At 35.0% G+C, this 17,990-nt stretch overlaps 1 protein-coding gene across 1 annotated transcript in view; it reads right to left on the reverse strand.

The window, feature by feature from the left end:
* RYR2 (ryanodine receptor 2) overlaps positions 1-17,990 on the reverse strand; it is a 786,704-nt gene that overhangs the window by 400,215 nt on the left and 368,499 nt on the right. Inside the window, exon 10 of the mRNA XM_054561059.1 lies at positions 16,082-16,238. Within this exon, the coding sequence (XP_054417034.1) occupies positions 16,082-16,238 (157 nt within the window). The remainder of the gene's footprint in view (positions 1-16,081; positions 16,239-17,990) is intronic.

Here is a 17,990-nt window from a genome sequence, read left to right on the forward strand (position 1 = left end):
TTTTCTGTAGCTCAGGCTTAGGAGAAATTCAGATGAAAATAATCTAGATCCTTTGAATGACCATAAGCTGAAGCACAACATGAACCACAAATGTGACATCTAGTAAAAGCATCCAACAGAATATTTCCTGTATTACTGGAAATAAAGTGCTCAGATTGGGCAAGTAATAATCTTACTAAAACTCTGTATTAGCTGTACCATATCTATATTAATGGCCTTAATTTTGGCATCAGCTTTTAAATTTTATTTTTCTTTTGAGTTGTTCTACTTTGGAAAATGATGAAGTAATTCACTGGAGTGAATTCTCCTATATAAACTATTATAAAATTTGGAAAAAAATCCTTTCAAGAATCTACTTAAAGGCACTTGGACCAAAAGCAGGAAGAAATTGAAAAGTAGATCTCTCTCAAAAGGCAAACAGCACCTTGTGTGATTGGTAAGTGGCTGCCTTTTGCCTTGGGGCATGCAGTGCCCAATCTGTCTGCTACTCTGGCAGCAGCAATCTGCTGCTTTATTGGCTTGAGGTATCAGTGGATATGCTTCAGGGCCCACAAGCAACAAAATAATTAGATGGGCTAAATCCTGGACACAAAGTTATCTACAAAATCTTTGTAAAAAAATTATCCAAATTCTGCTGACTATGTATGCTGGAGGAAAGTCCAGTATAATGGCAACAGATGGAAGCTGAAAGATTTGAGTAAAAATATAAGCAACTCCTCATGTAAAAGAGAGAAAACTGAAGTTTCAATCCAACAAGGTTAACTGCCTGCAAAACCGAAATCACTCTTCAGAAAAAAACTTGAAATTTAGAGCCTCTACCACATATCATTCCCAATATCCAATATACTGTCAAAAATAAGCAGATACAAAGAAACTAGAAATGTGAGCTATATTTTTTGGAAAAACAAAAACAACAGGAGTATAGGCAATACAAATCAATGCAAAGATGGCCCAGATCCGGCAACTAGCAGACAAGGACTTTACAGCAACTATTATAAATATAAAATATGTTCAAAAATATAAAATAAAACATATACATAATGAATAAATAGAGCTAAATTATACATCACAAAAATAAATGAAATAGAAAAATGAAAATAATTTAAATACAAAATTAACTGGGTCAGCTTAGCATCAGATTGGAATTGGATAAAAAAGAGTTAATGAAATTATAAGTTAATCAATAGAAATTTTTCAATCTGTAGATCAGATTGCCATTAAAACACTCTAGCTTAAGTATTTTGCTATTAAATGGAAACCTCCCTCAAAAGACTATATAAAATTTAATTCCTATACCTCCTACATTTAATCAAGAAAATGTCAAGATCCTCCTAATCTTAGCATTATCTTATAAGCATTATCTTATTCATTAAAACCTGTAAATTTTTAACTTTTATAGTCTTCTATCCTGCAAGAATAATCTTGAGACCTTAAGAGCTATAAAAATACTCAAAGATAAAATGACTCTTTTCAGCACAGTCTAGAATTATTGCAAACACTGCTTTTTCAATCTAAGAGGTGTGTATGGATATTTTCTCTTTTCATTCATGTACTCTCATAGCATGTTGTACTTCCACTATCAGGGAAATGTTGGCACTTTGTTAAAACTGTTCCTCAATTGTCTTCTTTCCACTTGACTATCATTCACCTTTTTGACAGCAGGAATCATATGTCTGATTCCTCCAGTCTGACCCCACATAACCTCAGGACCAGAACAGCCTGCAAATGTCAGATCCTTGATGAATTTCTGGAAATCCCTTCAGATTTCCCATAAAAACTCTGCTGACAAACTACTCCCATTATGAGCATTCAAATAATCCCATTCGTAAGTGCTTGGAACATCTAATTTTCAAATGAATATTAAAATAGACCCAGACGTGGCTGGGTGTGGTGGCTCACGCCTGTAATCCCAGCACTTTGGGAGGCCGAGGCGGGCAGATCATGAGGTCAGGAGATCAAGACCATCCTGACTAACACGGTGAAACCCCATCTCTACTAAAAATACAAAAAAAAAAAAAAAAAAAAAAATTAGCTGGGCGTGGTGGCGGGTGCCCGTAGTCCCAGCTACTTGGGAGCCTGAGGCAGGAGAATGGCGTGAACCCGGGAGGCAGAGCTTGCAGTGAGCCGAGATTGCACCACTGCACTCCAGCCCGGGAAACAGAGCCAGACTCCATCTCAAAAAAATAAAATAAAAATAAAAAATAAATAAATAAAATAGACCCAGATGTAAAAATGATTGGTCTGAAAAGTATTAAGTGATATTTGGCATTGGGTATACCCACCTGACTCAGAATGAAGCCATACCTGTTTCTGAAGAACTGTGGCCTTATACACATAGATATACTAAGTGATATATACATACTAGATATATAAAACTAGACTCAGTAAAAGACTAAAACTAGTCCTATAGAATTATTTCTTATAATACAGAGCATGCAGTTCAGAGGAATTCTTCTAGCATAGTTAAAATCATCCGTATGTCTATCCAAATTACTTTATCAGGTAACTAAAGAAAAAAGGCCTTTATCCTTAGATGATGGAGTTTTTATTGATTTCTTAATAGCCAGGTCTCTTTAAGACAAATAATGGTTAAAGTTAGAAAAAAATTAAAAAGTCAAAAGCATTTTTTTATTTGCTCCTTTACGGTGCCACACTGCAGCACTGAATAGTTGGTCACTGTGAAAAGAAAGTCTAAAAATGTTACATGGTAAGAGAAATGACTGGTACTGACAGGCCAGGCCAGGCTTAGCCCTTCCAGGACAGAAATGCAAAAAAATATATAAATATAAATATAAATATAAATATATATATATATAAATCACACATTATCCCTCGGCTTCTCAGGAGAAGTTACTCTGGTAAGTGAGTTTGTGGAAAGAAAGGATTTTTAAAGTTTCTCATGCTGAAGGGGTCTTTGAGGGGCTTCCACAGCAGCAGCCACAGAGCCTAAATAATAGCCCTCTAACACCCCATACAATACCCTCCCCTAGAGTGTGCGTGGGACCAATGAATAGAACAGGATATCACTCCTGCAATGAGGTTACCTTAGATGGCAAAGGTCAAGGGATCTTGTAGATGTAATTAAGATTCCTTATCAATTGACTTTGAGTAAATCAAACGAGAGATTATCCAAGGCAGATGATACTTAACCAGGTGAGCTCTTTCAAAGGGTTCAGGCTTTCCCTGAGCGCATAAACTACAGCTAGTTTCCATGGGACTCTACCTTGCTCTTGGTCTTCTTTTCCTGACCACCTGTGGACAACAGCATCAGTCCATGCCTAAGGATTCCAGCCTGATCATAATCATCCTTGCCAGACCACTTGCACTGCAGGTGTCAGGCTTACTTACCCAGCCCTCACAATCTCATTAAGCAAACCTATATAATAAATGCCTTAATATATACATATCTCCACTGGTTCTGCATCTCTGGCTGAACCCTGACTGATTGATTACTCTAATTTTTCACAATGTTTCTGTATATGAGAATGTAGCTTTAGATACGTATTTCTGTGTCATCTATTTTTTCCTGAGATAACCACTTGTGTTTTGTAACTTAGTTTAAATAAAACTAAACTATCAAATTATGATATGTTAATCACAGACGGCTTCAATGGGTTCATTTTCATTCTTACAGTCATTAAAAAAGACCAGCATACAACTATAACTGAATTTCTCTATCTTCTGTAAAACCATAATTGGCACTATTTTATCAGTTTATCAATACCCCTTGAGAAAAGACTACTGCAAAAATTTCTTTTGAATTTAATCCCAAGTAAATGCAAAATTCGTCTCCATGGGTAACTTTGTATAACTGTTTTGATAAGAAAAAAATTACAAGTTCTTTATAAAATCTTTAATTTTCTTACTAAAGACGGTTTTAGTCTTACCATGTAAAGTTTGGTTCTGCCACATAACTTGTCTAAGCCTCAGTTTCCTCAACTGCATAATAAAGATAAAAAAACAGCATCTTAACTCCACAGAGTTGTGTTACGATTAAATAAGATAATGCATGAAAAGTGCTTAGCACATTGCTTGACACATAGTAAGTTATTCACCTCTACCTTTATTTTCACTGTGTGAAAGCGTACATTTTAAAACGTCTGAAACATATTCTGAATGAAAGATAAAAAATCCAAATAAAAATAATATAGTAAAAATGTCTTTAAAATGTTTTAGTCTGGCATTGTGGCACACGCCTGGGTAATCCCAGCATTTTAGGAGGCCGAGGCAGGCAGATCACTTGAGCTCAGGAGTTCAAGACCAGCCTGGGCAACATGGCGAAACCCCGTCTCTACTAAAACTACAAAAATTTGCAGGGTGTGGTGGTGCACGCCTATAGTCTCAGCTACTTGGGAGGCTGAGGTGGGAGAATTGCTTGAACCTGGGAGGTGGAGGTTGCAGTGAGCCAAGATCTTGCCACTGCACTCCAGCCTGAGTGACAGAGCGAGAGACTCTATCTCAAAAAAAAAGTTTTATATTTTACATTTGTTCCACAATTCTTGTAATCTCATTGACAGTCTTATTTGAAACTGGTATTCCATCATTTCCTCCCTATTCATTGTACATAGGGAGGAAAAAAACCGAGGAAATCGCCTACAGAGAAATGTTTCAGTGGCATTTTAAGCTAAAAAATTTTTATCTTGTGGGTTGGGGATTGGATACACATATGATTGGCAAGACCTGCCTTATGATTAAAACAAACATTTCAATACACTTGAAAACAATGGTTAAAACTTCTAGGAATAGAGAAAGTGAAGAATATTTCTAAGAAAATCTACATTTATCAAATAGCATTCTTCATTATGTAAAATAGTTTCCTTAAAAGAAAACCAAAGTAGGTTACATTATAAACTATATCCTATTTTATTCAGTTTTTTTCTGAATATATAGGGTTGTCAGCAATTGTTGATTCTTCCGTCAGATCCTATATTTGAGATTGGCTGGTGAATGTTCACATTAGTGTCAAAGACACCCCAATGACAATTGAGGAAATGCTCCTTATGTCAACTAGCAACATGGAATTTTAAAGCCAGTCTCACCTTTAAAATCTTAAGTTAAAATGATCTTAATGATTTATAAAATCTTCCAAATGTACTTATACTTTCAATACCGTCTCACACAGTTAAGGGTAAGGGACTGCTCAGGTAAATGCAAGGGTTCACAAGAATTGATTTTCATTTCAGAATTTCAAAACCAAAACTCCTAAACCCAGATGAAAGCTGAGATTTGCAACTGACCTAGAAAAGTTTGATTTTCCATCAGTAATAAATCTTGATTTGCATCACAGTAATTATGTCAACCAGCAGTCAGTTCATTATTGCATACTCAAAGTATACCTCAGGTCTAAGATATATGTTACATCATTTTTTAAGTGTTTGCCTTTCACAATGTAAGCACTCCTCTTCATGGGAAATATGATAGAAGACATATGTCTAAGATCTAAGGTCTAAGATATAATATATGTTATGTCATTTTTTTAAAAAGTGTTTGCCTTTCACAATATAAGGACTCCTCTTCATGGGAAATGTGGCAGAAGTATGTAAAGAAAGGGCAAGAATTTTCAACCTACCAGTGACACTGCGGTGGGGAAAAAGTATCAAATATACCTTTAAGTGAATCCAATATGTATTTTAAAGATCAGAGACCATGATCAAGTGTGATGACTAACAAAGGGATTAAGTGAATCTGTTGGGCTATTCTATTTTCTCTGAAATTTTGACAATGTGAAACAATATCTTAAAAATACATATTTTCCTCTTTAATCAAGGTCTCTTTTTATTGTGTTTCAATAGTTACAAGTTCAATGCTGCTTTATTATATAATTGCAGAAAATAATTTTCAGCATGAACGGATTTTTATTTCATTGGGCTTCCAATCAAAACAAGATTCTATTATAAATATTATAATCAGCACTATCAATTACTCTAATTTTTCACATGTCTGTATATGTGAGTGTAGTTTTAGATATGTATTTCTGTGCCATTTATTTTTTCCTGAGATACCTACTTGTGCTTTGTAATTTATTTTAAATGAAACTAAACTATCAAATTATGTTAGTTCCACAGCCCTTTTTTCTGTACCTTGTAGCTGGATTTTAACTACTTTTCTAGTATCAGAAATGTCTTCTATTTTAAAAACAATTTTCTACCAATCAAAATTCGGTAAAATATTACACAAGAATCACACACTAATTTGTTTTTTTCTTTAAGATACCCCCCCCCACACACACACAGTCACCTAAACATTTTAATTAGCAGATAGTTTTAATTGAATTTATTTAAATTATAGCTCTCCCCTTATAGAGTTATTGGTATCTACAAACTTCTGAAAATCAGGGATCTAAGAATTAGAAAATTTAAAATACAGTAGTAAAAAAAAAAACAACAGTAAAAAGAGTACCGTGCATTCCAAAGGAAGTAAGTTATCCAGAAGCATTAATTTGCTTTAAGAAAATGATGCTGATGATAATGATAGTGATGACAGAAAAACAGATGTAAGAAAAAGACATCACTGCTCTACTTTTAACCAACAAAATAGGAATTTGAATCCCCAGCTCCAGACTATAGTCTGGGAAGTCAGGCATTGTTGTAAACAAAAGTCATTTTTTAAATTCCTAATTCGTAATATCCAGAGACAGCCCTAATTGGAAAGACACTAACCGTGATTACAGAAAGCTCAAGTTAGGACATGAGCAGAATTTCAAAGAATTTGGAAGTGGGCATAAAAAATCTCCATCCCTTCCCTTCCCAGAGAAGACTGAGTCAGGAGAATCAAATCCCCCATACCGCTTCAACTCACCAGATAATAAGAATTTTCTTTCCATTCCCAACTGAATACATTTACGCCCAGTCTTAGAGTAGCTTTGCTGGTACATTCAGAAGTTCCCAATTGAAAACATATTGTTGTTATTGATTCTGTTTCTGTCCCTACAAGTTATGATTCGGAGCTCATTTGAAATATTATGTGATGCATATATATTTAAGATATATTAAATGCCTTGAATAATCTGAAGTACATTCGAGATTAAACTGTAAAAGGCATATTTTTTTTTAAAAGTCTAAAGTCATTGCTCTGGGAGACATGGAATGAAGGGCAGGAAAATTCAAATTCATCTGCTTGTAAAAGCCACATGCATTCCAAGAAATGAAAAAAAAAAGCCAATTGCTAAAAATTGCTTACTGTGGCGTTTGTTTAATTCATGGGAATACTAAATCATTATAATTTGCTTTTAAAATGATAGGAGCTTTACAGTTAAAGAGGTTAACTTACTCACAGAATATAAAATAGGATGCAACTGATTTTTCATCTATCTAAATTATCAGATTTTAAAATCATCTGTTGATGAGGTCGCACAGAAATGTAAAGTTTCATACCGTGCTGCTTAGAATAAATACTGGTGCAAAGTTCTGAAGAGTACTTTGGCCAGGTGCATTCACTCACTAGGGACATTTAGCAATCCCCACTAAGTGTCAGGCACTGCACTATCCATGGTGAACAAAACAGATACTGTTTTGCCCTCTGAGAGCCTCCAGTACCAAACACTTTTGAAATCTTCATATTTTTAGACCAAATAGTACAACTTCCAAAAAAGAACTAGTCAGCAATATATAGAAATATTCAGAGATAAAAATATTCAGCTTAAAAGTGAAAATAAGCTAAATATTCAAATATAATAAAGTAGCTGCATGAATTACGATAAATCTATGTAATAAGATGTTGAATTATTGCCAAATTCTATTAAAGAATATAGTAGTATATGTTATTAAATAAAAATTAGGCCCAAAATCATATATAATTAACACTGTTCATCATCAAAATATGTAATATTTGCTTACAACTCAAATACACACAAGAGGTTGTTTCTGAGTGATGGACTGTGCATGGATTTACTTTTCTCCTTTCTCCATCTTTGTACTACCTTTACATTTTTCTGTAATGACTATGTGTTAAATATATAATAGAAAGAGTCATTTTAAAAGAAATAATTGGAAGAGTTATTGTCTCTAGTTCATGGGAAAAATTTTACTATCTAATCTTCCAGTGATACTAAAATTAAAAATATACTGTGATTAAAAAAAAAAATTTCTCTTGAAATCTCACCTTCACTTTCACTGCCTTCAACCACGTCATCATATGAAATTACCTGTATGAATGAAGTGGCTGGAAGCATGGCAGGGTTATTAACCTGTACACTCGAGTGGTTCCGTGAACACCAGGCAGGAGAGTAGCTTCAGAGAAACTAAATTGCTCAGTTAAAGAAGAGTTGAGTTGGGATCTTTGGCCTCTCTACCTCCATGCAACCTGTGACATTACACAACTGCCAAATTCCAGAAACAGAATCCCTGAGCAGAAATCACAGAAGGATCTGGAGAGTCAAAAGTCCTCAAATATGAGCCCTATTCTAACATGGAGAGAATATTAGGAGGGATATTCAGAGTAAAAGGTTTCAAAAGCTATTGCTTTGGGCAATCTGTATCAAGAACATTCGAAAATATTCACAGCTTTTAAGTCACTATTTCCATTTGTAGGAATCCATCCTAAATAAACAAATCAAAAATGTGCACAGAAATTATGTCCCAGAATGTCAGTGCAATGGTTTTTTTTCTTTAACTGATTTCATTGTAAAATAAATATGACTATTGTAATAGCCAAAATAATCCAGAGATACATTTTTTAAGTTAAAGAAAAAATTTCTCTCTGTCTTCATATTCTCACACAGCTTCCATTTTGATCTTTCTAAAATACTCTGAGTTAAATGATTAGTGTATATCCTTCCACAACTACCATAAAATCATATACAAACACAAGTATGAAGATTTCTTTTTAATTACAAAAATAAGATTTGTAATACCTTTAATATTACAACAATAGATTACATTAAAATCTATCATAAGATTTGCAATACCTATATTACAATTTACAACTCAAGATGTTGAGTAAAACAATATTTTACTGAACAATATTTTCATGGATTTTTTCCAGATCAATATATTGTTATACATATCTCCAGATCAATATATATTATGTATATAACATATTCAACATATATTGTTATGCATATAACATATGTTATGGATATAACATATAAAACATATGACTATATATGTTATATGTTATATAGATGTTATATATGTTATATATATGAATGTTATATATGTTATATACATAACAATACATATTGATCTGGAGAGATATATATAACAATATATTGATATATATTGATCTGGGAAGATAGCCGTGAAAAATACATCCAATGAAATGTTTTACTCAACAATATTTACAAGGATATCTTTCCAGATTAATATATTTTGAGAGCTAATACCTTTTAATATTATAGATATAGAATAATTTTTATTGCAAATTTGTGACTTTTCCATTTTTTTGGCATGACAAAGAATGATGAAATTAACTTGCATGTATATTTTTACCTACAAGTTTTCACCTTATTTCTCTAAGACAGTACCCTCCCACCCCCAACCCCAACTTAAAAATACATAGATCAACGGATGAAAGGCTATATAAGTAAGAATATTTTTGAAGTATGTTAATATACTTTTCCCTTTTTGCATTTCCATTTCCATGTGAATAACCTGCTTTGTCATAGGCATTCACCAACCTCCAGGAGGATTAGGATTACTAGAGAAAGAATCAAATGAGAAAGATGGACACTATTCAGCTTTCTGCAGGAAAGGTAGGATTTTGAGAGATCACAGTTAGACGCAGGGTCAGGCAGCAGCCTGTGGAGGGGTGGGGTGACACTTTAGCTGGGTGAGGCCCTGACAGGACAAGCATCTGCCTCAGGCTCCCATGGCAGTCCTTACAGCCTGGGGTGAACTGAACGAGTGAACCAGCCAGCCTGGAAAGCTATGGCCCAGTTATATGTAACCACCCCACCCTGGCCAGTTGTTCTGGTGCAGAGATAACCCTGTGTCCACTGATTCTTCTGTGTTCCTAGCCCTGCCACTTGGTCAAGTGACTCATCCTCCCTGCCTTGGTTTTCCCCATCTGTAAAATGGGGGTCCTGATACTCAGTGAGATCAACTAGAGAGAATGCTTAGCTCTGTTGGCTGACTTACAAGGAATTACAGAATGGCAGCAATTCTTTTATTTAAAAAGCCAAGGAGTGTGGGAGGACAGGGTCCCTGCTTCGTGAACACCCTCCCAAGCTCTCAGAGGGCACTAACTGTTGGCATGTTCCCAGTTTCCAGTCCTGCTCAAGTCAGCCCTGCAATATTCCTGAGTGAACAAAATGAATGTCCAATTAAGGGTAGGGCTTCTGCGGCAGCTCTCCACACACCATAAAGCCCTCAGTGGCGTGAGGTGTGTGGTGTGTGTGTGTATCAGGAACTGAGAAAAGGTGACTTGATATCTCCTAAGATTTTCTGTTTGTTTCTCCTCGTAGCTCCTGGAGATTTTGTTTTATAAATACTAGTACTACCCTGTATTTATTTGTTATGTAAATTTAACAACTTACAACTTCAGTGACTTGCATTTTTTTTTTTTTATGTTCCAGGATACATGTGCAGAATGTGCAGGTTTGTTACATAGGTATAAGTGTGCCATGGTGGTTTGCTGCACCTATCAACCCGTCATCTAGGTTTTATGCCCCACATGCATTAGCTATTAGTCCTGATGCTCTCCCTCCCCTTGCACCCTCCCCCCCCACGACCGAGAGGCCCTGGTGTGTGATGTTCCCCTTCCTGCGTCCATGTGTTCTCACTGTTCAACTCCCACTTATGAGTGAGAACATGCAGCGCTTGGTTTTCTGTTCCTGTGTTAGTTTGCTGAGGATGATGGTTTCCAGCTTCATCCATGTCCCTGCAAAGGACATTATCTCATTCCTTTTTGTGGCTGCATAGTGTTCCATGGTGTATGTACCACATTTTCTTTATCCGGTCTATCATTGATGGGTATTTGGGTTTATTCCATGTCTTTGCTATTGTGAATAGTGCTGCAATAAACATGTGTACGTATATCTCTATAATAGACTGATTTATATTCCTTTGGGTATATACCCAGTAATGGGATTGCTGGGTCAAATTGTATTTCTGGTTCTAGATCCTTGAGGAATCGCCACACTGTCGTCCACAATGGTTGAGCTAACTTATATCCCCATCGACAACGTAAAAGCGTTCCTGTTTCTCCACAGCCTCACCAGCATCTGTTGTTTCTTGACTTTTTAATAATCACCATTTTGACTGGTATGAGTTGGTATCTCATTGTGGTTTTGATTTGCATTTCTCTAATGATCAGTGATGTTGAGCTTTTTCTCATGTTTCTTGGCCACATAAATATCTTCTTTTGAGAAGTGTCTGTTCATACCCTTTGCCCACTTTTTATTGTTTTACGAATACTATCTTGTTTTATGAATACTAATACTACCTTGCTATATACATTTAACAACTGTTACAACTTCAGTGACTTACACTCTTCAATACCATGAAATATCATTTTTTGTCTCCTGCAATGCTTGATTTTGCCTGAATTCCACCTCATCTGATATTAAGAACAGATATCTTTTTTTTTTTTTTTTTTTTTTTTTTGAGGCAGAGTCTCTCTCTGTTGCGAAGGCTGGAGTGCAGTGGCACAATTTAGGCTCACTGCAACCTCTGCCTCCCAAGTTCAGGCAATTCTCCTCCCTCAGCCTCCCAAGCAGCTGGGATTACAGGTGCATGCCACCACATCTAGCTAATTTTTGTATTTTTAGTAGAGATAGCATTTCACTGTGTTGGCCAGGTTGGTCTCAAACTCTTGACCTCAAGTGATCCACCTGCCTTGGTCTCCCAAACTGCTGGGAGTGAGCTACCGCACCTAGCCTGTTTGTATTTTCTTGGTATTCCACTAGCCATCTTTTTATTTCCAATCTTTCCAAATAAAGTTGTTTTAGATGTGCCTCTTAATGTCAGCATAATTTATGCTGCATGCCCAAATATGAAATTATTTTAATTTTAAATTATGATACAGTCCATTTATATATATTGATAAGCAAATAGAGTGGGCCATATTTTAGGTTTTCACTGTGTCATATTTTAGGTTTTCTGTTTTCATACTTTTTTTAGAGCCATTCGCTCTGTGGTCTCATTTTCCTCATTGTCTACATGCCTGTGTCTGTGTTTATGTCTCTGACTCTTTGGTAACCCTTTACTTCTTTTTATTAGGCTGGATTATGCATGATGAAGAAGGTAGCGTGTTCCTCTTTGTCTCACCAACTTTTCTTTCTTCCATCATCTTGTTTTAGTAAATGTTATTATATCTGAGTGTTTCCTTTTTGGCTGTTAAATATTTATGCTTCCATTACTTGAGTTTTCAATCTTAAGAAGATCTTTGATGTTTGTTTCATAGAAGGCAACTGGAGCACCTACTGTACCTTTCACTCTTCCTCTTTTTCCTCCAATTTTTGTTAGATGTATTCTGCCTGTTTATTTTTTTATTTTTAGTTTTTCTATAGAGTCTTGGTCTCACTGTGTTGCCCAGGCTGGAATGCAGTGGGCATGATCATAGCTCATTGCAGCCACAAACTCCTGGGCTCAAGAGATCCTCCCACCATAGATTCCCAGCTTTTTAAAATACTAAAATTTGGCAAATCATTCCAATGTCTTCCACTGTAATGTACCAGTTCATGTTTTTCTACCTCTTCGAGATTTTATTTGGGTAAGTTATATTTTGCTGGAAGGATATCAATTTCTTCTAGTTTTTCTAATTTATTGTCAATAAGCTGAATGTCATTTTAATAGGTACCACCTTCTTTACTTGAAAAGGGTTTCTACCATCAAATAATTGGTTCTTCTTTAGTGGGTTGAATTTTTTTCTATCTGGACGGAGGTGCTATCAGTAGATAAACTAGCAAATTCCCACCCCTCTGCTAGCTAGATTTAAGAAAGAAGCCCATGTTCCCATAATGGGATTAATTGTGCTTTCCAGTTACAGAGACAAGGAGCAATTCTCGCCCACTGTAGAGGCCCTCTAAGAGCCCACAGAGCAAATATATAGATACAGATGCTTTGTAAGGATAATGAGGTTTTACCAGTTGTGCCTCTCTATTTTCACAATGGAGAATAAAGACCTACCCTGACTGTCTTTCCTGGAGCTCTCCAGTTAACTCATAGATTCAGAGGCATCTGCTACCATTCGGTATAACCCAGAACAGGAGTTGAAAGAGGAAGGCATTGGGAATGTTCATTCAGGATACTGTCTTTTCAGAATTACTTCTGATCTCCCCACACCTTATTTTGGTTTGAGTTTTATTTATAATAATATATATGTATGAATATATGTATATATTATATAACTATAGAAACAACCTAAATGTACAATAAAGGGTAATGATTACATGAAGAGTAATGATTGCATAAATCATAGTGTATACATACATATTGGGATAGTATGAAGCTGTCAAAAATATAAAATATAAAAATACCTACTATACATCCTCAAATGAAAGCAGAACACAAAACTATAGTCATATTTTGTAATGTACAGTTGATTCTTGAACGGCCTGAATTTGGACTGTGCAGGTACACTTATACATGCATTTTCCTTCATCTCTGCCACCCCTGAGACAACAAGACCAGCCCCTCTTCTTCCTCCTCCTCCTCCTCAGCCTACTCAACATGAAAACAAGGACCAATTTTGTTGATGGTCCACTTCCACCTAAGGCATAGAAAATATATTTTATCTTCCTTATAGCTTTTTTTTTTTTTTTTTGAGATGGAGTCTTGCTCTATCGCCCAGGCTGGACTGCAGTGGCACGATCTCAGCTAACTGCATCCTCTGCCTCCCGAGTTCAAGCGATTCTCCTGCTTCAGCCTCCCGAGTAGCTGAGACTGCAGGCACATGTCACCACACCCGACTAATTTTTGTATTTTTAGTAGAGACAAGGTTTCACCATGTTGGTCAGATTCACCTGCCTCAGCCTCCCAAAGTGCTGGGATTACAGGTGTGAGCCACCACACCCAGCCTTCTTTATAGTAGTTAAGTTTTTGGAAAGTCAAAATGTAGATTTCAGTTGCATGGGGGAGGGGTATTGGTGATCCCTAATCCCCGTGTTGCAAGGTTGTGTGCATTTACACAGCAAAAGAAAAAGATTAGGAAGGAAATTCATCAAAACGTTGATATTCTGCATAATTAGATAGTTCTTACTCCTACTTTTTTTTGTATTTTCTAAACTTTCTAAGACAAACATGTACTGCTTTCAAAATCAGAAGAAATGAAATATGATTAAAGCACTAAAAAACTTTTAAGTAGTTGTAAATAACTACTTTTAATTTTGTTACAATTCTAAATAATGAATATGTTTTCTTGTATGTTAGACATTATTTATGTGAAATACATTATTAAGAGTATAGTGAAATAGTTTATTTTCATAATTAGGAAAATTAATGTTCTCTATTTTCTGCACTCACTGGAGCAATCCAGGCCATAGACCTAATGTAGAAATAAAGTGGTCAGTGGCCTCTAGTGACAACTGCAAATACAAGTTCTGTGGGATACCTTCAAAGTTCCATAAATATTTATGTTTATGCTGCCAATCCTATGCTGTGACAGGACACCATTATAAGATTAATAAAAGGATTTATTAAGCATACAGAAAATTGGTCTTTTAGGGTAAACGTTTTACCTAAATAGGAAATAATCATTTGTTAATGCTTGTAAAATATTTAGAAGATTTTGCCTAACATATAGATCTCTAGAGAGGGGCAAAGTAAAAATCTAAACCTAATCCAATATTGAAAAAGCATTGTAGTGCATGTATTATAGTTCTACTAAGCCAAATCATGACCTTGTTTTGAATATATTATACATGGTACTTAACATCTTTTCCTCATCTAGTAACACTGCTATCAAAAATCCAACTTGAATTGAGCCAGCATACAAAATATGGGGAAGGGTGATTGAATCCTAAGAATTTCCTAGTAGTGAAAAAACAAAATAATACGTTTTTTTCTTTTTAATGAGCCCTGAATAACACTGTGAAGATGCCTATACCCAGATGAGTATGTACTAATCGCAGAAATACAAAGTCAAATCTATCTATTTAAAGGAACGAAGTTTTGCCTTTCTAAGATGAAAGCTAGTTAGTAGTTTAATATTGTTCCAATCATCTTTCCCAAGTTTTACAATCTTCATTAAATTATGAACAGAAATATGCAATCGATATGGTTTGGCTCTGTGTCCCCACCCAAATCTCATCTCAATTTGTAATCCTCACGTGTCGAGGGAAAGAGGTGACTGGATCATGGGGGGAGTTTCCCCCATGCTGTTCCCCTGACAGTGAGTGAGTTCTCATGAGACCTGATGGTTTTTTTAAGTGTTTGACGCTTCCTCCTTCACACTCACTCTCCTGCTCTCTCTCTCGCCTGCCTCCATGTAAGACCTGCCTGCTTCCCCTTCTGTCATGATTGTAAGTTTCCTGAGGCCTTCCGAGCCATGCGGAAGTGTAAGTCAATTAAACTCCTTTTCATTATAAATCACCCAGCCTCAGGTATTTCTTTATAGCAGTGTGAAAATGGACAAATATAGCAATTATCATAAAAATGATTTAATAGGGTTAAGGATAAAGGTCTGCATATAAGAATGGATGTATAAATGCATCTTTGAGTCACAGATTCCAGTGTGCTTTATCCTCACACTGTAACCCAAAACATCACAACATCTGTGGTCACTGTATACTGTCAATGCTTAAGAAAACAGAAAGGAGCTGGATGGATGTGTTTTAAGAACTATAAACCACATGAAACACCTTTAACTTGATGATGTATAATAGGTATTTTTATGTTTTATATTTTTGCCAGCTTCATACTATGCCAATAGGTATGTATACAGTATGATTTATGCAATCATTACCCTTTATGTAATCATTACCCTTTATTGTACATTTAGATTGTTTCTATGGGCAGGTATTAATGGTTTAGAAAAATCGGTTTTACTGGAGAGGAATGGATGGAAGAGAAACTGCAAATTTAGAAATACGCATAAGACATACTTACATCATTTATTTTCTCATTTCTTTTCTCATTTCTAACATCAAAGGAAATATGACAGGGTAACATTTATAGGAAGCCCAAAATATTTTCTGTCTCACCTTGGAAGACCGGAAGGTAAATGCTGTTGATTTTACATCAGCTTTCTCTTTGTCCATGAGTAGAAGGTTTTTGTCTTCCATGAGACTCAAGTATTTTCCTGTTGTGACATGGCGTAGTCGGAATGGCTGTCCCCATCTTATGTGGCTTCCACTCCACCTAATGAAAACAGTTAGGACTTGATCCAACAGCACCCACAATCACAGAAGGAGTAGCTATTAAAACATATGTCAGACAATGAACAGTCATATATATTGTCTTAATGTTCTCAAAAAAACTTAGGATATTAGTGATATTAATTTCATTTCACAAATAACAAAATGGCTATTCAGAATGATAAGTAATATACAAAGTCACAAAGCTTATAGTAAGAAGAAGTTAAATGTAACTCAAGGTGTTCTGACTTTAAATGCCATACCATCCACACAGTACCCTATTCTATGCAAAGATAATTAAGAACTTGTGCTCCAAGTCAACCTCTAACACAGATTAGTCAAGCTCTAATGCAGATAATGCAGGAAGTATAACTTCAAATAATATTTTAGCATTTACTAGTTAAAAACTGTTGTTGTATTTGTACAGACTTGAAAAACAGTAGTATTGTGGTCAATGTCTAAGTATGATTAATTGGAACTCATGTATATAAACTGAAGTACATAGTTAGACTATATTTACCTGACAAAAGAAATGTATTCTTATACTTTACATTTTAATATTGTGGAACAATTATATTATTAGAACCCGATGAACAAAAAAGATAAACCAAGAAAATGAAAATTCTAAAAAAGTCAGGAAGAAAATTTAATAAACAGAAAATATAGAATGTTTCAGTAAAAAGATAAGTTATGATCATTAAAAATCTGCTTTGAAGGATACTGAATGTTCTTAATGCACAGGAATGATAAATGTTTGAGATGATGGATACGCTAATTACTCTGATCTGATCACTACACATTACCTGTATCAAAACATCACTATGTACCCCATAAGTATGTACAATTATCACTTGTATATTAAAAATAGATAAATGACTTTCAGGTAGGATAAAATAGAAAAATCAAAATACAAGCTGTTCTTGCTTTGCACATTACCTTGTTAACTGAAGGTTGTGCATTTAGGAGCTTTAACCATGCTAAGGTGCAGAGTGATGGCACAGTTCTATTCTGCATGACTTTCCCTTAACACCGTACCATGCAAAGTGAGGACAGGCCATATACATCATTGATAAGACACAAGCTTAAGATCAAAGCATGCAAGAAAACTAAAAACAAATGAGTAGAAAAGATTCAACAAGCAAATAAATGACAAATATCATATTTGTCAATATGATATTTGTCAATATGACAAATATGATATTCCTCAAAAGGAAATGACAAATATGATATTAGGTAATTCCAATTCAAGGCCAAAAAGCACAAAAGGTATACAGCCAGATATTTTATGAAGAAAAAGTGTATGCTCTAAAAATAATGCATGTTGTAAAGCTTCATATGTCAATAACAAGCAGAAAATGAAACATAAGGATAATTTTTTAAAAGACAGTTTACAGTGGATGATTTTGTCAAAATACAATGAGTGAAAGAAAAAGTAAATATATGGTGATTTTCAATATAATCTTATTACTTAATAAACTTGGGTTTATATAGACTTATTAAAAATGTTTGTGTTCTACAAATTGAGAATACTTGTTTCAAAGCTAGCAATCTTTTAGTAAATTATAAATCAATTTAATGTTGCTTTCCTAACCTGGATTTTTGACTTGAGATATTAGCATAGAAAATTAGCAGTAGAATGTTATAACAAGTTCATTTTGACATGAACTTGTTTATAAAGACAATTAATTTGGGAAGCCCCCCCAACTAAGTTAATAACCATGTACTAATAAAACCAGATAACGCAGTATTGTCTTAA

The sequence above is a fragment of the Pongo abelii genome, chromosome 1, assembly GCF_028885655.2.
Source record: "Pongo abelii isolate AG06213 chromosome 1, NHGRI_mPonAbe1-v2.0_pri, whole genome shotgun sequence".
Taxonomy (NCBI): Eukaryota; Metazoa; Chordata; class Mammalia; order Primates; family Hominidae; genus Pongo; species Pongo abelii.